This window comes from Cygnus atratus, chromosome 5 (assembly GCF_013377495.2).
Source record: "Cygnus atratus isolate AKBS03 ecotype Queensland, Australia chromosome 5, CAtr_DNAZoo_HiC_assembly, whole genome shotgun sequence".
NCBI lineage: Eukaryota > Metazoa > Chordata > Aves > Anseriformes > Anatidae > Cygnus > Cygnus atratus.
Window position 1 is genome coordinate 60,290,886 of NC_066366.1, and position 22,169 is coordinate 60,313,054.

Genomic DNA, 22,169 nt, shown 5'->3' on the forward strand with positions numbered 1-22,169 from the left:
CCAATACATATTGGTTTCTTGACAGATTTTACAATCTGTTGTTTTATCAAATGATTCATTTTTTTCACTTGGCCACTTGCCTGTGGCCTATACGGAGTGTGTTGTTGGTGCCAATCAATCCCCAGCACTTTGCTGACTTGTTGGGTCAGTTCTGCAGTGAAGTGTGGTCCCCTGTCAGATGACATTACTGAGGGTACACCAAATCTCGGTATAATTTCATTCAACAATACTTTGGACACTTCTCTGGCTTTGTTAGTTCTACATGGGAATGCTCCTGGCCATCTGGAAAAGGTGTCTGTTAGTACCAATAGGCATCTAAACCCCCCTTTTCTTGGGAGTTTGAAAAATCAATTTGCCACTGTTTCCCAGGAACATTTCCCTTCCCTATTGTTCCCTTTGGGATTTGATTCCTGTCTGAGGTTTACATATTGTTTTATGCCTGTCTGAACATGGTATACAAATGAGGTCCTATCCATTTTCTACTTAAAAACTGTTATAATATTTCAGCTCCCCAGCATGCTTTCTTATGTTTCCAATTACCATCCAATATCATATGGTATCACAATATCTCCCATCAGTTATTTGTGTTAAACCTGTAGGTAACACCTTTCCGTTTACATCTTCAATTAATTGCTTATCGATCATTTTCTAAGGCTTTTGTTAATGCCTCAGAAAATGCACCTTAGATTAATGCCTTTGTTACTGGGAGATGAAGAATGAAGATTATTGGATCAGCTCCGTTCAGCTCAAAATGCCTCCCCGATGCTGTGGCAGCCCGGCTGTCAGCCACCTCATGGTAGCCCCCCCCGCCTTTCGCTGACCAAAGTGTGGGTACTACAGACACTCACGGACAAAACGTTTTGCTTCAAGCAAGACAATATATTAGCCATTTTTGTCCTAGAGGCCAAGCTCCTGTGAGTGGTTGAGTGTCAGTGGACACTGGGCCAATGCAGCCAGATGCATCGCTGTTCCAGCTCTGGTAAAGAAGTCTCAGTATGCCCTTCAAGCCTCCCTGCAGCCGGCCTCTTCAGCTGCATGGGGTGTGCCTCCCCCCAAGGGTGGTTTTGGCTGCATGGAGAGACACACGCCAGACGAGCAATTCCCAGACTGCCCAACTGCAGCAAATCTTAAACTCCGTGCAAGCCCAGTGTCTCCTCAGCTCTGGGGCCTGTGGCTAAAAAGCTCCAGGCGTTGTCTGTCAGTCATCTTTGTAGCCACCACAATCATCAATACTGGATTGGGGCTGGAAATCCCTCCTGTGCATGCTTGCCAAGGTGATTGTGGTCAGGAGGTGCGTGCTTGCTGTCCTTCGAACATATGGGTACCTACCGCAAAGGTGGTGCCTAACAGGATACAGACACAGAGCTGGATGTCCGAGGTGGACAGGTGTTGCTGGGCTAAGCATGCGTACCATGTGTACTCAAGAACTGCATCTCTGGCACAGCGCAGCTCTGTGGCCACCTCGTGCCTGCTGCTAACCATGCGCTCTGCCTTACTCGAAGCCCACGAAGGGGTCCGAGTTTGTCTTGCTTGTACCCCCAAGCATCAATCTAAAATGGAGAGGGTTTCTTGAAGACACTGGTCAGCCTGAGCTTTGGACAGAAGCAGGTGGAGGGCAGCACCATAGCTGGAGTTAGGATGAACTCGAGGTGTAGCCATCCCCAAGGCTTCTGTCACCAGTTTCCTGGAAACCACTTGGCTGTTTTCTGCCCACGTTGAGAAACAACGTGTTTTGTTTTTGCAATAGAAGTGCTTTTTGCAGTGGAAAGTTCCACTAACCTTGCCGTAGTCAAAAAGTGATTGTGCAGGCAGATGAACAGTAGCATAGCCAGTGGGGAGCATGTTAAGCAAACAAGGGGAAGCTCCCACAGTCCCCAAATAATGGGAACCAAGCCCAGTTGGTATCAGGAGTCTCTGCGTTCAAGCATCCATGAAGCAGCCTCTGGAGCTGCATGAGGTCCGCTCCCCACAGAGTGCTAGCAGTTCATCGTCTGCCATCAGCAGAGCGCTCTCGCTGTGGCAGCAAGGTCTCTTTCATGTCCATAGATCAGCAGTCTTTTGAGCCGATCTCGCACCACCTTGAAATTCTGCAGTGCCTCACTTTTGGCATACGGGTTTCGCTTCAGGGTGGCTGGAAGAGGTTGACCGGGCCGGATGATTGGAGGCTGGTGGCAGGACAATCACATTGGGCACCATCTCATTGCCAAAGAAGAAGTGGTTGAGGCATTTCTCTTCCACACAGCAAGCGCAGGTACCGAATGATATCATCCAGCCGAAGCAGAAAAATCCGTCTCGTGCCACACTTCCAGGGGAATGGTGGTGAGGAGGTGCATGACAATAGTCTTGATGATGTAGGTGGGAAAGCATGTGCCCACCAACCATACTGGCGCAAATCTGCAGGCACTTGAGGTGTATGCGGTTGAACACGGCTTCTCTGGCCACAGTGCTGGAAGAACTTCCTCTCTGCAACAATACAGCTCTGTGGCCATGTTGTGCGGGGGACAGAGGTGCCCCTTCTCATCTGGCTGCTCATGAAGATGTCTGAATCTTCTTGCTGCACCCCAAATATTATCTCAATGGTGAGGTTTCTCCTGGCAGCATTTGTCAGCTGGAGCTTGCACGTGCGGGTGGAGGGCAGCACATTTACATTGTAAACCTGCGACTGAGGGATAACCACCCAGGCTGTTTTCACAAAGTTCTGGAACCACCTTGCAGTCTTCTCCGCATCTAGGTAGGAATCGGTGCAGAGGGTGTCTAGGAGGCTCGGGTCCTGATTTTTCAGCTCATCCTCAGAATGGTGGAGGAAGCACAGCATGTCCCCAAAGTCCTGCTGCCGTGCGCACGTGCACTCCAGCTCCACACAGATAGAGGAGTTCCTCGCCAGTATATCGTCCTCATTGCCCAGCTCCAGGTGGAAGGAGTGCCCACGCGGGGCCGTCATGGGCACAAGTAGGCAATAGACAGCCTCATTCCCATGAGGATTCCAACCTTCAAAGGCACTGCCCACTCCGATGGCTCGTTGCAGCTTCGGAAAGAAAGTATTTAGAATGACTGAGTCAATGACATGCAGGAGGTCTCCCACAACCTCCTCCACCAGTGGGCATCTGATGGTCGGATCCGGGAGTGGCCAGTAGATGCGCTGAGCTACAAATTCAGGCAGATCTCTTGCATCATTGGGGAGTGGTGGTACTCTTTCTTCCTCCTCTTCTTCGCTGCTGGAGCTCTCCTCCTCACTGCTGCTTTCATGTTCTGGGATATCTCTAAGGAGCAGCCACAAGTTCCAAAAGAACAGGAGGGCAACACCAACACAGGCCCAGAACTGCCAGTGCTGCAACGCAGATAAGAGCAGGGCTCCAACATGCGCCCAGCTCTGCTCCTTCTCCCCCTCCTCAATTTCCAACAGGAGCTGCATCATACATTCTTGAAGCTCCTCCACACGCTGCCACATGTAGTCGTTTGTAGCTTCATCTAATTCGTAGCCAACCTTCGCCGGGCTCTGGATTAAGCCCAGGAACGTCAGGACGAAGAAAGTTGCCAAAACCATGGTCTGAAAGAGGTGAGAGAGAAGCAGGTCAGTGGGGCTGGGTGGGAGCTGGCTGGCGGCTGAGGGAGCTACGGCAGGAGCCGCAGGCCCCTGGGGTCAGGTAGGAGAGGGGGTGAGGGAGCTGGGAGGCAGCAGGGACTGTGGCCAGTACTGGCGGTGACAGCCGCGAGCCCTGCCCTGAGCGGCTGGGCCCTGGCTGCAGGCTTAGCAAGCCCTCGGAGGGCAGGCGTTTGTGCCCCAGCCCTGGCCCATCCCAGTCTTCCCCCTGGTACTGCACTCACCGATGGCTCAGGCCAAAATGCAGCAGCGCTGCCTGCGGCTGCCTTAAAAGCAGTCCCCCCATTGTGACACGTCCTCTGATGTCACCTGCGCCCCCGCCCCGTCACAGGACCCTCCCGCCCCGCCCTCGGTCCCCACCTTGGCATAGCGACTCCCAGCTGCCCTGGGCAGCCCAGGCCCTAGCATCCCACGAATGCGGAGGCACGTGGCCAGATGGTGCTCCCCAGAATCCCTTTGCATGTCCCACAAATGGTGCCCAAACAGGGATGAAACCAAAAAAGGAATGAATAGGGACAGGCTAGCAGAACAGGCACCAGGACAGGAACAGGGACGTTGATCGCCTCATGAAGATAGGTTCGGCCAAACTCAGCAAACCGCTCAAAGAAGCTTGTATTGAAAGTCGCTGGAAATATGCGCACTGGAGCTGAAAAGAAGCTGAAGCTGAGAGAAGCGGACCTGCGCACACAACTGCCCCTCACTGGCCGAAGGTAAGCAGTTGTGCGCTATGGGGAATCACATGACCTTAGAAACAAAAAATGTCCTGGTAACCTTACAGCTTATTCCCTTTATTACGAATCAGCAGTTTATGATCCTGAAACATGGGACCAAATTGAGGTCAAGGTGTGGGACTCTGCTACTGAAAACAACAAGGTTGCGGCGGGATTGCTCGGCACCTGGCAAGCAATATCTGAGGTCTTAAAGAGCCATGTGGGACCACAATCAGGGACGTGTGGCCAGATAGCGAGGGAGCTGCGGGCTCATTTACTGATCCGCCTGCTATGCCATCGGCCCCTCCGCTGCTACAGCCAACGCAGGCCTTTGCTGTTATGCCCTGTGGTGACCTGGACATTCCTTTTGATCCAGGCTCTATAGGCCCTGAAAAGGAGCCAGATCTGTTTCCTTTCGATCCGGGAGGAATAGGATACATAGGGCCCGAAGGCTGAGTTGCTTAACAACTTAAAGCGAGATATATTGTTCCCATGACTAGCCCTGGAACTCTCCGGTGTTTGTAATCAAGAAAAGGAATGGAAAATGGAGACTGTTATATGATCTGAGAAAAATTAATGAAGTCATGGAAGATATGGGAGCACTTCAACCGGGATTGCCATCTCCAGCTATGCTCCCCCAGTCATGGACATTAATAGTAATAGATTTAAAGTATTGTTTGTTAAACACTTGCCAGAATTCGGAAAACTTTGCTATGTTTATGTTTCAATTGATACCTCTTCTGATTGTATTTTTACATCTGTTCATGCAGGAGAAAAGGCAAAGGATGTGTGTAAACATCTTCTGTCAGCTTTTGTGAAATTAGGAGTTCCAAAAATGATTAAAACAGATAGGGGGCCAGGATATGGGGCCCATGCATCCCACTTTTTTTTTTTTCAGCAGTGGGGTATTCAACATCTGACGGGTATACCTCATTCTCCCCACGGGTCAAGCAATTATTGAACAGGCCCATGGTACCCTAAAGCTATGCTTCTAAAACAAAAAAGGGGGGGGTAGGGGTCTGACCCCCAGGGAAGGATAGCTAAAGTATGCTATGTTCTTAAATTTTTAAATCGATGGACAGAAGAAGGTCCTTGCATCTGTCCATGCAGGAGAAAAGACAACAGACAGATCTGGGAGACAGATCTGGGAGAAACTCAGTTAAAGAAAGGACACAAGTGTAAGGAATGGTCCAGCAATTCGTGTCAATAAGGGCTTTGAAGGGTTAACATTGAGGCCCGGGTCTAGGTGATAAGAGAACAAAGGGGGTTTTTAGAGAAAACTGCTGGCTACTGCACGGGATGTGGCGCAAGTTTCTGAAATCCCGCCCAGAGGCTACCAAATAAGGAGGAATGGGGAGCTGAAGGACGACTGAAGGACAAAGCCTGGGAGGAAGACAACCAGCCTTCAGCCTGAGCGACCCCCGAGAGACCACCAGAGACTGATACGCAGGCGCCCCTGGGAGGGTTTCGGATTCCGGAAACCAATTATAATAACCCTGCCTCTTCTAGAAGTAGTAATGAATATCTATTAGCCTAGGAGCATAAAAACCAGCCGCCTTATGTAACAGGTGTGCATCTTGGTGGAGCAGAGACTCCTGGCACACCCAGCGCTGTTTGCTTGCCTCTATTCGTTTAATAAATTGTAAACTTTGATTGCAATCCTATTTGGGACTCAGTCATTTGTAACGACTGGGGGCTCGTCCGGGATGGTCTTGGTTCCTGAATTCTGACTTGATCTAGGAGGGGTGCCCCCACCATTTGGTGGCTTCTTTTCGAGTCAGGTCAGGACTAATGGCATCTTGAACCTGAATAAGGGCAAGCAAAGATTTAGATTTTTTTATGAGCTCCCTTTGCTGGCTGCAGCACTATATTTTGCCCGTAATTCTGCACGTGAAGATCTGAACGAAGACGACGGAGTCGTTAAGTATTTAAGGCGGATACTGTTCGGTTGGGTGGGATTCGGTTGCCTGTGTGTGTGTGAGAGTGTGACTGAGACGGAACTTAGTTCCGAAGCGATTGTGGAGGTCTTCTAACCGCGGTTCCAATCTCCCGCGAGGGACTTGGCCGGTGAAGGACCGAAGCGATTCCTGTAGGATTCGTGGGTGGGTGATAGGTCCTAAACCCCCTGCTAGACACTCTCACTAAGGCAACCAAGGGCTGTAGAAATTGCCACAGTAAAATTCCTAGATGGGTCAGACAAAATCGAAGACCCGGGACCAGAGAAAAGGAAGCAAATTACCAGACATATCACCGGAAAGTCCATCAGGGATAATGATTAGAAATTGGAACTATAGGGGCCCCAGAAAAGGAAAAAGTAAATTAAAAATGATCCAGTATTGTATAATAGAATGGCCAAAGAAGCCTTTAAGATCACATGTCTTTTGGCCCGTTTTTGGATCCTTTGTAGACTGGATTTGCCAGGCCTTAAATATACATGTTAATTCAAAGCAACCTTTTAGCCAGGAGGAAAGTGATTATGCAGAATTATGGATCAGGACTTCACGTCCTTTTCCAGCCTCAATATTTACACTAAAAGCAGATGAGAAGTTTGAAGAAGGAGAAGAAAAACAGGAAAAAGAAAAAGATGATAAATGGGAGCCATTAGATAATTTACTACCTCTATATCCTAACAATCCACCCCCGGCGGTGCATCTTGTAATCCTATTTTGTTCTTAAAAGTTTTGAGTGTGACAAGGAGGAAGGTGGGAGCATTATCTAAGTAACAGTTTAAAAGTTTTGGCATACTCATGGCGGTGTTTGGTCAGTTTCCCAAGTATTGGGGGAGGGGGGCTGACTGATTTTCAAAGCGGTAGAATGGAGAGTCACTTCTTTGGTGGTTCGGGCCTGAGCCCTGGGAATTTGGTAAGAAGGGGGAGAGCGAATTTACTTAGGCCTCAATACCTTTTAAACCCCCATCTTGACGGATACACAGGAGTGATTCCTTGTTTTGTGTAGGCTTACTAACAAAGTGCATGAGAAAAATTAGCATTCGGCTTGAAATTCGGTCTTGTTGAAATGTAAATTTTGTGGAAAAGGTGTTATTGTTTGTCTAGAAGACGGAAGGCTGAGTGCTTCAGGTGTTTTTCCAAAGTCCTGTGGATTTATGATTGGAACGGGGCTCATTAATAATCTGAAATAGTAAAGCTTGTATGTGGAAAGAAGAGTTTAATCCCAGAGAATTGGGACATTTGGGAAGAAGATTAGGAAAAGACAGTAAAAACCTGCAATAAAAAGGTTTGCGTGGAAATTGAAACAAGGGACAGTAACTAATATAAGTAAATAAAAGGGAATGGGAAATCAAGGAAATGGGTAATATCCAAAACAAAGACGTCCAAAAGAAAGCCTCCTTGGGTGCATATTGGCACATTGGAAGGATATTGTTAGAAATGGGGGCACAGAAAGCAAGAGGACTTCCACTAAGTATTGCAATCAATTGTGGCCACTATATAAACTAAATGGCCACTTTATGGATCAATCAACTATAACAGTTACACAGAATCACAGAATCGTCTAGGTTGGAAGAGACCTCCAAGATCATCTAGTCCAACCTCTGTCCTAACACTAACAAAACCTCCACTAAACCATATCACTAAGGACTACACCTAAACGTCTTTTAAAGACCTCCAGGGATGGCGACTCAACCACTTCCCTGGGCAGCCCATTCCAATGCCTAACAACCCTTTTGGTAAAGAAGTTCTTCCTAATATCCAACCTAAACCTCCCCTGGCGCAACTTGAGCCCATTCCCCCTCGTCCTGTCACCAGGCACGTGGGAGAATAGACCAACCCCCACCTCTCTACAGCCTCCTTTAAGGTACCTATAGAGAGCGATGAGGTCTCCCCTGAGCCTCCTCTTCTCCAGGCTAAACAACCCCAGCTCCCTCAGCCGCTCCTCGTAAGACTTGTTCTCCAGACCCCACACCAGCCTTGTCGCCCTTCTCTGGACTCTCTCGAGCACCTCCATGTCCTTCTTGTAGCGAGGGGCCCAAAACTGAACACAGTACTCGAGGTGCGGCCTCACCAGAGCCGAGTACAGGGGGACAATCACCTCCCTAGACTTGCTGGCCACGCTGCTTCTTATACAAGCCAGGATGCTGTTGGCCTTCTTGGCCACCTGAGCACACTGCTGGCTCATATTCAGTTGCCTATCAACCAGTATTCCCAGGTCCTTCTCGGCCAGGCAGCTGTTGAACCACTCATCTCCCAGCCTGTAGCGCTGCTTGGGGTTGTTGCACCCCAGGTGCAGGACCCGGCACTTGGCCTTGTTGAACTTCATACAGTTGACCTCAGCCCATCGGTCCAGCCTATCCAGATCCTCCTGCAGAGCCTTCCTTCCCTCGGGCAGATCGACACACGCACCTAACTTAGTGTCATCTGCAAACTTACTGAGGGTGCACTCGATCCCCTTGTCCAGGTCATCGATAAAGATATTAAAGAGGACCGGCCCCAGCACTGAGCCCTGGGGGACTCCACTAGTAACCGGCCTCCAGCTGGATTTGACTCCATTCACCACAACTCTTTGGGCCTGGCCATCCAGCCAGTTTTTAACCCAACGAAGCGTACGCCAGTCCAAGCCGCGAGCAGCCAGCTTCTTGAGGAGAATGTTGTGGGAAACAGTGTCAAAAGCCTTACTGAAGTCAAGGTAGATCACATCCGCAGCCTTCCCCTCATCCACCAGGCGCATCACTTGGTCGTAGAAGGAGATCAGGTTCGTCAAGCAGGACCTACCTTTCATAAACCCATGCTGACTGGGCCTGATCGCCTGGTTGCCCTTCAAGTGCCTCGTGACGACATTCAAGATAATCTGCTCCATGAGCTTCCCTGGCACTGAGGTCAAACTAACAGGCCTATAGTTCCCCGGGTCTACCCTCCGGCCCTTCTTGTAGATGGGCGTCACATTTGCTAGCCGCCAGTCGACTGGGACCTCTCCTGATAGCCAGGACTGCCAATAAATGATGGAAAGCGGCTTGGCCAGCTCCTCCACCAGTTCTCTCAGTACCCTCGGGTGGATCCCATCCGGCCCCATCGACTTGCGTACATCCGAGTGCTGTAGCAGGTCGCCAACCATTTCCTCGTGGATAGCGAGGGCCACATCCTGCTCCCCATCCCCTTCCACCAGCTCAGGGTACCAGGTATCCAGAGAACAACTGGTCTTGCCGCTAAAGACTGAGGCAAAGAAGGCATTGAGTACCTCAGCCTTTTCCTCATCTTTTGTAACTAAGTTTCCCCCCGCATCCAGTAAAGGATGGAGATTCTACTTAGTCCTCCTTTTTGTGTTGATGTATTTGTAAAAACTTTTTTTGTTATCTTTAATGGCAGTAGCCAGATTGAGCTCCAGATGAGCTTTGGCCTTTCTAATTTTATCCCTGCACAGCCTCGCAACATCCTTATAGTCCTCTTGAGTAGCCCGCCCTCTTTTCCAAAGATTATAAACCCTCCTTTTTCTCCTAAGCTCGGGCCACAACTCTCTGTTCAGCCAGGCCGGTCTAGTTCCGCGCCGGCTCATCTTTGGGCACGTGGGGACAGACCGCTCCTGAGCCATTAAGATTTCCTTCTTGAAGAGTGCCCAGCCTTCCTGGACTCCTCTGCCCTTCAGAACCTCCTCCCAAGGGACTCTGCCAACCAGTGTCCTGAACAGCTCAAAGTCAGCCCTCCGGAAGTCCAAGACAGAGGTTTTACTGGTCCCCTTCCTGACTTCACCAAGAATAGAGAACTGAACCATTTCGTGGTCACTCTGCCCAAGACAGCTCTCAACCACCACATCTCCCACCAGTCTGTCACTGTTTGTGAACAGAAGGTCTAGCGGGGCACCTCCCCCGGTAGGCTCACTAACCAGCTGCGTCAGGAAGCTATCTTCCACGCTCTCCAGAAACCTCTTAGACTGCTTTCTCTGGGCTGTGTTGTGCTTCCAGGATGTCTGGGAAGTTGAAGTCCCCCACAAGAACAAGCGCTGACGATTTCGCGGCTTCTGCCAGCTGCCTGTAGAACTCCTCATCCGTCTCCTCATCCTGGTTCGGCGGTCTATAACAGACCCCCACCAGGATGCTTGCCTTGTTGGCCTTCCCTCTGATCCTAACCCAAAGAGACTCAACCTTATCATTCCCAGCCTCAAGTTCCTCAACATCAAAACACTCTCTAATATAGAGAGCCACACCACCACCCCTTCTGTGCTGCCTGTCCCTTCTGAAGAGCCTATAGCCAGGCATTGCAGCACTCCAGTCATGAGAGTGGTCCCACCACGTTTCCGTGATGGCAACCAAGTCATAGCCTTCCTGCTGCACGATGGCTTCCAGCTCCTCTTGTTTGTTACCCATGCTGCGTGCATTAGTGTAGATGCACTTCAGTCGGGCCATTGCCTTCTCCCCTAGCCTTGTCATTGTTCCCCCTGGTACAGCTCCAACAAGACTTATTTCAGCCCCGTCCCCCTTCTTTCCTAGTTTAAAGCCCTCTCAACGAGCCCTGCCAGCTCCTGGGCTAGGATCCGTTTTCCCCTTGGAGATAGGGACCCGTCTGCGGTCACCAGGCCGGGTGCTGAGTAAAGCGCCCCATGGTCAAAAAACCCCAAATTTCTGTATTGGCACCAGCCTCTGAGCCACGTGTTAATCAGGTGGGCTTTCCGTGTCCTCTCGGTACCCCTCCCTGCCACTGCAGGGATGGACGAAAACACCACCTGTACTCCCGCTCCACCCACTGACCGTCCCAGTCCCCTAAAGTCCCTTTTGATAGCCTTCAGGCTTCTCTCTTCAATATCATCACTGCCAGCCTGGACTATCAAAAGAGGGTAGTAGTCAGAGGGGCGAACCAGGTTGGGAAGCTTCCTGGCAACATCCCTGACCCTGGCCCCAGGGAGGCAGCAGACTTCCCTACGGGTAGGGTCAGGTCGAGAAATAGGGCCCTCTGTTCCCCTGAGAAGGGAGTCACCTACAACGATCATCACCCTTCTGTCTTTCTTGGTGGAGGCTGTCTTGAGGCGTGGAGTCAGCTTCCTCGCCGTAGGCATCCTCCTGGGTAGACTTTCTACCTCGTCCTCACCCACCGGCCTCTCAAGCTCCAGGGCCTCAAATCTGTTATGTAAGGGCACCTGGGAAGGAGGGGCCGGTGGGGGGGTGCGTTGCCTGCGAGGTCGAGCAGGGACCTGTCTCCATTCCTCCTCAACTCCTAGGTCCCCTCCCTCTGCCCGACAGCGACAGGGCAGGGGGTCCACCCCCATTTGGGGTGTCTCGCCCCGGTACCTCTCCTTCAAGCCCTGCAGGGAGTCGCTCCACCAGTCTATCTCCCGCTCACACTCCCTGATAGCCCTCAACCTATCCACCTGCTCTTTGAGTTCTGCCACCAGGCAGACCAGGTCATCCACCTGCTCGCACCTCACACACACGGAGCCTCTGCCTCCCTCAGATGGCAGCAACAGGCTCAGACACTCCCTGCACCCAGAGACCTGAACTGCCGCATTGTTGAGCAGGCGGCCAGTCTGGGTGGACACAGACTTTCTAGAGAGAGCGCTCCGCCTGGTGTAGACCATTGCAGCCTAGCTAGCGGTCGACAGCCGTTAAAGGTGTTGTTCTTATGGGCGGGGGGAAACTCTGCCCTCTCCGCCCTGCCTGCGCAAACTGCCGCGCCAACTGCCGCGCCCTTCTGACGCGCCCCGCCCTGTTTGCCCGGCCTGGTCGCTCGCGCTCCCTAGCAGCTGCTCTTGAACGGCCGGGGAGGGGGCGCTGCCGGCTCCGCCTACGCCTCGTCAGCCGCCTCGTCAGCCTCCCTCACGAGGGCTGCCGGGTCCTGGCGGCTCCCTCGAGCGGCCTCGACGTCGGAAAAAAAGCCCTGCCTGTCCCGATCCCCCGCTCCGCTGCAGAACGTGCCCCGGAGCCGATCGCCTCGGCAAGCTTCTTGCAATTAATGTTGTTTTTGAGGAGAGAAGGAAAATAGGATGAAATGTTGTATACTGATACGTTGTTTCAGCATCTTGGAGGGAAAAGGTATGGAATTAAGTTGGCCCCTGACTGAGCCTTTGGTGTTGGCATTAGAAAAGTACAGGCTGGAGAAAGATAAAGGAAGTGTTAAAAGGGTTGTTGAAGGTGTTAAAGGTTGTGTGGCATGTAGTATTTAACAGAGCCGTTTGAAGCTGAATGAGCAGGGAAAGAGGATGTAGGAATGCTAATAGTTCCGCCTCAACCCGAGGCTGAGATCTCTAAATCACAGGTGTGAGCCCTCTGGGGCAGAGGGACCGTGATGGGTCCGAGAGAGTTGTCATGGAAACAGAAAAGCAGCTAACTCTTAAAACAACCTGAGTTCATGTGTGAGTTCAGATTGCCGATGGGACCGCTCAGGGAACTGTCAACGATTGCATTCCCCTGACCAACGCCCCCACTGAGACCCTAATCACCCCGAAAATTATGTAAATACCAAAATGTGGTTAAATTGGCAATTGAGAATCTGTTCCAACAAGGTCCAAAAGAAACCCCTATGGAATTTTTGAATTTTTGGACCAACTTTGAAATAAATAAATAAATAAATAAATAAAAACTAAAACAGACAAAAAATTTGGACCTGGCTTCAGAAAACAAACAGAGGCAATTGGCTAGCCTCTTTCCAGGGCAACCGGCCCCTGATATCAAAAAAAAAATAAATTGTCTTAGGCTGCAGGACAAACTTACAACAGTCAGGAATGACGGGGACCTGGGGCATCTACCCTAGCAGGTCCACTAGTTGAAATAAAGCTAGGAAACGAAGACAGAGGCATGAATTTTTGTTGGTTACGGGAGCTTCTTTCTCTCTGTTAATTAGTCTGTAAATGTAATAGGAGCAACTGGCCAACAGGAAAAGGCGTGGTTTTTTGCAATGCTTGAAATTTAAATTGGGAAAAATGATTGGAATTACCAACTGAGAAAAACAGCTTATAGACCTTTTGAGAAAGTACAAGTTGATTTCACTGAATTGCCCAAGGTAGGTAGGATAAAATATGTATTGGTAATAGCAGACCATTTAACACAATGGGTAGAAGCTTATCCTGTAGCACGAGCTACGGCACAAATGGTGGTAAAAATTTTATTAGAACATTTAATACCTAGATATGGGATAATCCAGTACATTGATTCTGATCAGGGCACACACTTTACTTCTAAAATAATGAAATTGTTATGTCAATCATTAGGTATTCAGTGGGAATACCACACTCCGTGGCACCCACAAAGCTCAGGGAAAGTAGAAAGGATGAATCAAACAATAAAACAACAATTGGCTAAGTTAATGATCGAGACACAGCTGCCCTGGACGAAATGCTTACCATTGGCACTTTTAAACATAAGAACTAAACCACACAGTGAGACTGGATTATCACCATATGAAATATTATATGGCATGCCTTATTCTCAAGGGATGCCCCTAGTAAACAATGTAGTTGAGGATCATAGTATCCAGAAATATATAATTACCATTGGAAGGAGATTACAGGAGCTAAGAGAAATTGGGATGATGACTCAAACACCACCTTTAGGATTTGCTATTCATAAGATACAACCAGGAGACAAGGTCTTAATAAAAACCTGGAGAGAAGAATCATTGAACCCGCGATGGGAGGGACCGTACCTTGTTTTACTTACTACTGAAACAGCTGTGAGAACAGCAGAAAGGGGTTGGACCCACGCATCCAGAATAAAAGGACCAATAGCTACCGAAGCCTGGAGGGTTGAGTCCACTCCTGGGGAACTGAAACTGAGACTAAAGAGGAACTAATATTCTGGCAATGAGGTTCTGCATGAATTAAGGGCACCGGATAAAGAGGACAAGTCTGAAGGGAGAAAAGGGAGAAGGCAAGACCCGGGTAGGACCTTCCACTGCGGTGTGTATGGTCTACCGAGGGAGGCAACCCCTATGGGTATTGACCGCCAAGTGAGAGGGCCTCGACCGGACTTCTCCCGCGCTAAGATCAGGTTGTCCTGAGAAAAATAACATAAGAACCTTTTTAAACCCATAATAAAACTGTGATTGGTTTTCCAGGAGCTGGATCACCCCAAAAGGCTGAATGGTAACACAAGCTCAAATCAACCCTGAAAGCGGGCCCAACCCCATGATTGAAGGCATTTCCCACACTCTCAAGATTGGACGGCGCAAAAGAGGAACAAGGACAGACAAAAGAGCAACAAGGACAAAAGAGGAACAAGGACAGACAGCAGAGCTTTAGCTCCAGAAGGAGTGCAGTCGGAGCCCACGGAATCAGCTCCTCAGCAAAATGCTCCCCGATGCTGTGGCAGCCCAACTGTCAGCACCTCATGCCCGCCTTTCCCGACCAAGTGTGGTACAGACACTCACGGACAAAACGTTTGTTCAAGCAAGCAATATATTAGCATTTTTGTAGAGGCCAAGCTCCCGGAGTGAGTGGACACTGGGCAAGAGCCAGATGGTCGCTGTCCAGCTGGTAAAGAAGTCTCTGCTTCAAGCCTCCCTGCAGCGGCCTCTTCAGCAGCACGGGATCTGCCTCCCCCAAGGGTGGTTTGGCTGTGGAGAGAACACGGACGAGCAATTCCCACTGCCAACTGAGCAGCATCTTCTCCGTGTCCAGCGTGTTCAGCTCTGCAGCACGTGGCAAACAGTTATCTTTGTAGCCACCGTAGTCATCACTGGTTACTACGCTTGGTAGACTGTCCATACAAGGACCTTGCCGCACTTGGCAGTGGGTTGCTGCACAGAGTTTTCCCATCCTTTTCTGTGTCCTGCGTTCTCCCCTCTTCTTTCTGTGGTGGGAGGTCATTGCCTGCTGTCAGCAGAGCACTCCTCAGAGCTCTGTGCATGAAGGCCTCTTTCAGTTCCCAAAGGTCAGCATTCTTGTGAGCCGATCTTGCAGCTCACGGAATTCATGCATCGCCTGGGAGTAGGTAGTCCCATCCTTTGCCATGCGCCAGAAGAGGTTGGGTGGTCTGGACGTTTGGAAATCTAGGGGCAAGATGATCTCCTCAGGCATTCCCTCGTTTCCTAAGAAGAAGTGGTCCAGGCGTTTCTGCAGTATGCAGCAGTGCAGGTACTGCATGATGTCGTCCATCCGCTTCAAAAAATCCCTCCTGTGCCAGCTTTCCAAAGGGATGGTGGTCAGCAGGTGCATGACAACTGTCTTCAACATATAGGTGGTAAAATCGTTGCCCACCAGGATACGGGCACAGAGCTGCATGCATCTGAGGTGGAAACTGTCCTGCTGGGCATTTGCGGCTATGTGCCGGAAGAACTTCATCTCTGCCACAGCGCAGCTCTGTGGCCATATTGTGTCCGGGGTAAAGATAGCCTCAGTGTTCTCGCTGCTCAGAAAAATGTCTGAATCGCCTTGTTGTACCCCAAACATTATCTCAACGAACAGGGTTGATTCAGTGTCATCAATCAAATGAAGCCTGCAAGAGCGGCTGGATGTCAGCACATTTACCTGCCATGCACCTGACTGAGGCAGAGATTTCCAGGTTGATTTCACCAGTTGCTGGAACCAGTAGGAGGTTTTACGCACATCCAGGTAGGAGCCAGTGCACAGAGTTTGTAGGAGGCTGGGCTCCGGATTTCTTCTCAGCTGCTCCTCAGGCTGGTGAAGGAAGCACAGCATGTTCGCAAAGTCCTGCTCCCTCACGCACGTGCACTCCAGCTTCACACGAATGCGAGAATTCCTTGATGGCAGCTGCCATATGGAGTTCTGCTCCAGGTGGAAGGAGTGCCCACGAGGAGCCGTCATGGGCGCAAGGAAGCGGTAGACAGTATCATCCTCACGGGGACTCCAGCCTTCAAAGGCACTGCCCACTCCAATGGGTGAATGCAGCACTGGAAAGAAAGTGTCTGCCAAGATCCACTCAAATACAAAGAAAAAGCCGTGCACCAGATCCTCCACAAGCTGGCATTTGGTGGTCAGGTTTAGCTGTCGCCATTGGATGCTCTGTGCAATAAAACTGCCTGCATCCAATGCATCATTGATTGCTGGTGCTTGTCCTCCCCTGTCCTCATCGTTGCTGGAGCTCTCCTCGTCGCTGCTGTCGTCAAGCTCCTCGAGCTTTTTATGAAGCAGAAAAAATAGCCAAAAGGAGAGGAGAGTAACACCAGCACAGGCCCAGAACTGCCAATTCTGCAATGCAGATAAGAGCAGGGCTCCCATGTGCGCCCAGCTCTGCTCCTTCTCCCCCTCCTCAATTTTGAACAGGAGCTGCATCATGCGTTCTTGCAGCTCCTCCGCATACTGCCGCATGCGCTCATTTGTAGCGTCATCCAATTCATCGCTGACCTCCGCTGGGCTCTGGATTAAGCCCAGGAACGTCAGGACGAAGAAAGTTGCCAAAACCATGGTCTGAAAGAGGTGAGAGAGAAGCAGGTCAGTGGGGCTGGGTGGGAGCTGGATGGCGGCTGAGGGAGCTACGGCAGGAGCCGCAGGCCCCTGGGGTCAGGTAGGAGAGGGGGCGAGGGAGCTGGGAGGCAGCAGGGACTGTGGGCAGTGCTGGCGGTGACAGCTGCGAGCCCTGCCCTGAGCGGCTGGGCCCTGGCTGCAGGCTTAGCAAGCCCTCGGAGGGCAGGCGTTTGTGCCCCAGCCCTGGCCCATCCCAGTCTTCCCCCTGGTACTGCACTCACCGATGGCTCAGGCCAAAATGCAGCAGCGCTGCCTGCGGCTGCCTTAAAAGCAGTCCCCCCATTGTGACACGTCCTCTGATGTCACCTGCGCCCCCGCCCCGTCACAGGATCCCCCCACCCCGCCCTCGGTCCCCACCTTGGCATAGCGACTCCCAGCTGCCCTGGGCAGCCCAGGCCCTAGCGTCCCACGAATGCGGAGGCACGTGGCCAGATGGAGCTCCTCAGGCTCCCTTTGCACGGCCTGTGGAAGCCCCAAGGGGTGTTCTCAAGAAGAATTTCATCTCTCAAAGCATTGGTTCAAGCAGGCAATATATTGGCATTTTTGCAGAGGTCAAAGCTCCCAGAGTGAATGGACATGTCCCAGGAGGCCGGATGGTCACTGTCCTGCTGCTAAGACAAGTCTCTGCTTCAAGCCTCCCTGCAGCAGCCTCTTCAGCAGCACGGGATCTGCCTCCCCCAAGGGTGGTTTGGCTGTGGAGAGAACACGGACGAGCAACTCCCACTGCCAACTGAGCAGCATCTTCTCCGTGTCCAGCGTGTTCAGCTCTGCAGCACGTGGCAAACAGTTATCTTTGTAGCCACCGTAGTCATCACTGGTTACTACGCTTGGTAGACTGTCCATACAAGGACCTTGCCGCACTTGGCAGTGGGTTGCTGCACAGAGTTTTCCCATCCTTTTCTGTGTCCTGCGTTCTCCCCTCTTCTTTCTGTGGTGGGAGGTCATTGCCTGCTGTCAGCAGAGCACTCCTCAGAGCTCTGTGCATGAAGGCCTCTTTCAGTTCCCAAAGGTCAGCATTCTTGTGAGCCGATCTTGCAGCTCACGGAATTCATGCATCGCCTGGGAGTAGGTAGTCCCATCCTTTGCCATGCGCCAGAAGAGGTTGGGTGGTCTGGACGTTTGGAAATCTAGGGGCAAGATGATCTCCTCAGGCATTCCCTCGTTTCCTAAGAAGAAGTGGTCCAGGCGTTTCTGCAGTATGCAGCAGTGCAGGTACTGCATGATGTCGTCCATCCGCTTCAAAAAATCCCTCCTGTGCCAGCTTTCCAAAGGGATGGTGGTCAGCAGGTGCATGACAACTGTCTTCAACATATAGGTGGTAAAATCGTTGCCCACCAGGATACGGGCACAGAGCTGCATGCATCTGAGGTGGAAACTGTCCTGCTGGGCATTTGCGGCTATGTGCCGGAAGAACTTCATCTCTGCCACAGCGCAGCTCTGTGGCCATATTGTGTCCGGGGTAAAGATAGCCTCAGTGTTCTCGCTGCTCAGAAAAATGTCTGAATCGCCTTGTTGTACCCCAAACATTATCTCAACGAACAGGGTTGATTCAGTGTCATCAATCAAATGAAGCCTGCAAGAGCGGCTGGATGTCAGCACATTTACCTGCCATGCACCTGACTGAGGCAGAGATTTCCAGGTTGATTTCACCAGTTGCTGGAACCAGTAGGAGGTTTTACGCACATCCAGGTAGGAGCCAGTGCACAGAGTTTGTAGGAGGCTGGGCTCCGGATTTCTTCTCAGCTGCTCCTCAGGCTGGTGAAGGAAGCACAGCATGTTCGCAAAGTCCTGCTCCCTCACGCACGTGCACTCCAGCTTCACACGAATGCGAGAATTCCTTGATGGCAGCTGCCATATGGAGTTCTGCTCCAGGTGGAAGGAGTGCCCACGAGGAGCCGTCATGGGCGCAAGGAAGCGGTAGACAGTATCATCCTCACGGGGACTCCAGCCTTCAAAGGCACTGCCCACTCCAATGGGTGAATGCAGCACTGGAAAGAAAGTGTCTGCCAAGATCCACTCAAATACAAAGAAAAAGCCGTGCACCAGATCCTCCACAAGCTGGCATTTGGTGGTCAGGTTTAGCTGTCGCCATTGGATGCTCTGTGCAATAAAACTGCCTGCATCCAATGCATCATTGATTGCTGGTGCTTGTCCTCCCCTGTCCTCATCGTTGCTGGAGCTCTCCTCGTCGCTGCTGTCGTCAAGCTCCTCGAGCTTTTTATGAAGCAGAAAAAATAGCCAAAAGGAGAGGAGAGTAACACCAGCACAGGCCCAGAACTGCCAATTCTGCAATGCAGATAAGAGCAGGGCTCCCATGTGCGCCCAGCTCTGCTCCTTCTCCCCCTCCTCAATTTTGAACAGGAGCTGCATCATGCGTTCTTGCAGCTCCTCCGCATACTGCCGCATGCGCTCATTTGTAGCGTCATCCAATTCATCGCTGACCTCCGCTGGGCTCTGGATTAAGCCCAGGAACGTCAGGACGAAGAAAGTTGCCAAAACCATGGTCTGAAAGAGGTGAGAGAGAAGCAGGTCAGTGGGGCTGGGTGGGAGCTGGATGGCGGCTGAGGGAGCTACGGCAGGAGCCGCAGGCCCCTGGGGTCAGGTAGGAGAGGGGGCGAGGGAGCTGGGAGGCAGCAGGGACTGTGGGCAGTGCTGGCGGTGACAGCTGCGAGCCCTGCCCTGAGCGGCTGGGCCCTGGCTGCAGGCTTAGCAAGCCCTCGGAGGGCAGGCGTTTGTGCCCCAGCCCTGGCCCATCCCAGTCTTCCCCCTGGTACTGCACTCACCGATGGCTCAGGCCAAAATGCAGCAGCGCTGCCTGCGGCTGCCTTAAAAGCAGTCCCCCCATTGTGACACGTCCTCTGATGTCACCTGCGCCCCCGCCCCGTCACAGGACCCCCCCACCCCGCCCTCGGTCCCCACCTTGGCATAGCGACTCCCAGCTGCCCTGGGCAGCCCAGGCCCTAGCGTCCCACGAATGCGGAGGCACGTGGCCAGATGGAGCTCCTCAGGCTCCCTTTGCACGGCCTGTGGAAGCCCCAAGGGGTGTTCTCAAGAAGAATTTCATCTCTCAAAGCATTGGTTCAAGCAGGCAATATATTGGCATTTTTGCAGAGGTCAAAGCTCCCAGAGTGAATGGACATGCCCCAGGAGGCCGGATGGTCACTGTCCTGCTGCTAAGACAAGTCTCTGCTTCAAGCCTCCCTGCAGCAGCCTCTTCAGCAGCACGGGATCTGCCTCCCCCAAGTGGGAGAGAGAAAACGTACAGGAGCAACTCCCACTGCCAACTGAGCAGCAGCGTCTCTGTGTCCAGTGTGCTCAGCTCTGCCGCACGTGGCGAACAGTCATATTTGTAGCCACTGTAGTCATCACTGGGTCTGCACTGGGCAGACCGTCCATATGAGGACCTTGCCACACTTGGCAGTGTTTTGCTGTACAGAGTTTTCCCATCCTTTTCCGTGTCCTGCGTTCTCCCCTTTCCTTTATTTCTGTGGTGGGAGGTCATTGCCTGCTGTCAGCAGAGCACCCCTCAGAGCTCTGTGCATGAAGGCCTCTTTCAGTTCCCAAAGGTCAGCAGTCTCGTGAGCCGATCTCGCAGCTCCTGGAATTCACGCAGCGCCCGGGCGTGGACAGTTGGCTCCTGTGCCATGTGCTGGAAGAGGTTGGGTGGTCTGGACGTTTGGAAGTCTGGGGGCAAGATGATCTCCTCAGGCATTCCCTCGTTTCCTAAGAAGAAGTGGTCCAGGCGTTTCTCCACTATGCAGCAGTGCAGGTACTGCATGATGTCGTCCATCCGCTGCAAAAAATCCCTCCTGCGCCAGCTTTCCAAAGGGATGGTGGTCAGCAGGTGCATGACAACTGTCTTCAACATATAGGTGGTAAAATCGTTGCCCACCAGGATACGGGCACAGAGCTGCATGCATCTGAGGTGGAAACTGTCCTGCTGGGCATTCGCGGCTATGTGCCGGAAGAACTTCATCTCTGCCACAGCGCAGCTCTGTGGCCAGGTTGTGCATAAGGTCGGATGTTCTCTTTGTGTGTTCCACACCACTGATTTTCCTTCTGTGTACAAACCTTCCCAGCACAAAAAAAGTTTGCTGCGAAATGATCACAATAACATTGTGTTGTGCTCTTTGCTTGTTCAAAAAGCTAAAGCTCATCAGGATTTTGGTATATGAAGGCAAAAGGTGAAATATGTTACTTGAGTGAGATCTTCCATGTGAAATTTTTAATTGGAATGTATCCATGATGTTCTCATTTAGATATCCACATCCCTCCACCTTCAAAGAGCAAGCTCAGATCTACAGATTATCAGTGGAATGATCAGTGATTATCATCAGATGAGAGATCAGGTTTCCAAAATCATCATATCATCATAGAATGGCCTGGGTTGAAAAGGACCTTAAAGATCATCTAGTTTCAACCCCCCTGCTCTGGGCAGGGTTGCTAACCACTAGAGCAGACTGCCCAGAGCCACATCCAGCCTGGCCTTGAATGCCTCCAGGAATTGGGCATCCACAACCTCTCTGGGCAACCTGTTCCAGTCTCAGGGCTGGTATTTGGGGTATCTCACCCCCGTGCCTTTCTTTCAGGCATGGCAGGGATTTACTCCACCAGTCTATCTCCTGCTCACACTCCCTGATAGCCCTTAACCTCTCCACCTCCTCCTGTCCTTATCTCAACCCTTGAGCCCTTTCCATCGTATTTTTTCTCCCCTGTTCCTTTGAGGAGGGGGAATGAGAGAGTGGTCGTGGTGGAGTTCAGCTGCCACACAGGGTAAAGCCACCACTGGGGCCAACCCAGGAGCACCCTGCAGGACCTGCCTAGCAGCACTAGCAGCTTGCTGCCCATTGTCACCCTTCCTTGAATCCCTTGGCTGTCATACTACAAAGACAAGATTCCTCTTAGGATGGTAATACAGTCCAGAACTATGCCCTGGGGAGTCCCAAGATGCCACAGTAGGACAGCTGGCAGGAGCAGGCAGCATAAGGAGGAAGGTTGCTGTCAGCTTTTCTTTGCACTTGTGAAGACCTTTAAATGCCAAAAGTCTGTAACCATGAGCGATATTCAGGTAGCAAGTTTCCAATAGTAAGAAAAGCTCACAATGAAAGAGGTACTGCAGACAGTAGAGATCCATCCATGCCTGACACACTTCACTGAGTAATGGCCAGGTTGCAGCTGTGAGTCTGTAGGCAGTGAGCAAGAATGCCAAGAGGTGGAGGTAGGTGCAGGGGTGGTTAAGGACAGCACAATGTCTGGAGAGGATCCTGTAGGTTATCCTGTGCAGGGAAGCTGCTTTGTGTGTAGTCAGCTCGATGGGGTGGGTGCCCTGCCTTGGCGACAGCCCAGTGCTGCAGCTGTGTTGATGCTGCATGGCACCCATGTACAGGGCCATAGTACAGCTGTCCAGCACTATTGTCTCTCCAAGAGAGAAGGCCGAGGGAGGGCTAATTGCTGTCTTCCACTACCCAGAAACTGACTTTTCTCAGAGGTGCACAGTG

General features: G+C 51.5%; 2 protein-coding genes and 1 pseudogene across 2 annotated transcripts; all 3 read right to left on the reverse strand.

The window, feature by feature from the left end:
• Positions 1 to 1,997: 1,997 nt before the first annotated feature.
• LOC118250406 (inositol 1,4,5-trisphosphate receptor-interacting protein-like 1) lies at positions 1,998 to 3,544 on the reverse strand (annotated as a pseudogene).
• Positions 3,545 to 15,105: 11,561 nt separating this feature from the next.
• Positions 15,106 to 16,611, reverse strand: LOC118250405 (inositol 1,4,5-trisphosphate receptor-interacting protein-like 1). The gene has a single exon (XM_035551467.1). It carries the CDS (start codon positions 16,609 to 16,611, stop codon positions 15,106 to 15,108), a length of 1,506 nt encoding a protein of 501 aa, XP_035407360.1.
• A 1,056-nt stretch (positions 16,612 to 17,667) lies between these two features.
• On the reverse strand, positions 17,668 to 19,173 carry LOC118250403 (inositol 1,4,5-trisphosphate receptor-interacting protein-like 1). Its single transcript, XM_035551466.1, has one exon. It carries the CDS (start codon positions 19,171 to 19,173, stop codon positions 17,668 to 17,670), a length of 1,506 nt encoding a protein of 501 aa, XP_035407359.1.
• Positions 19,174 to 22,169: the final 2,996 nt, after the last annotated feature.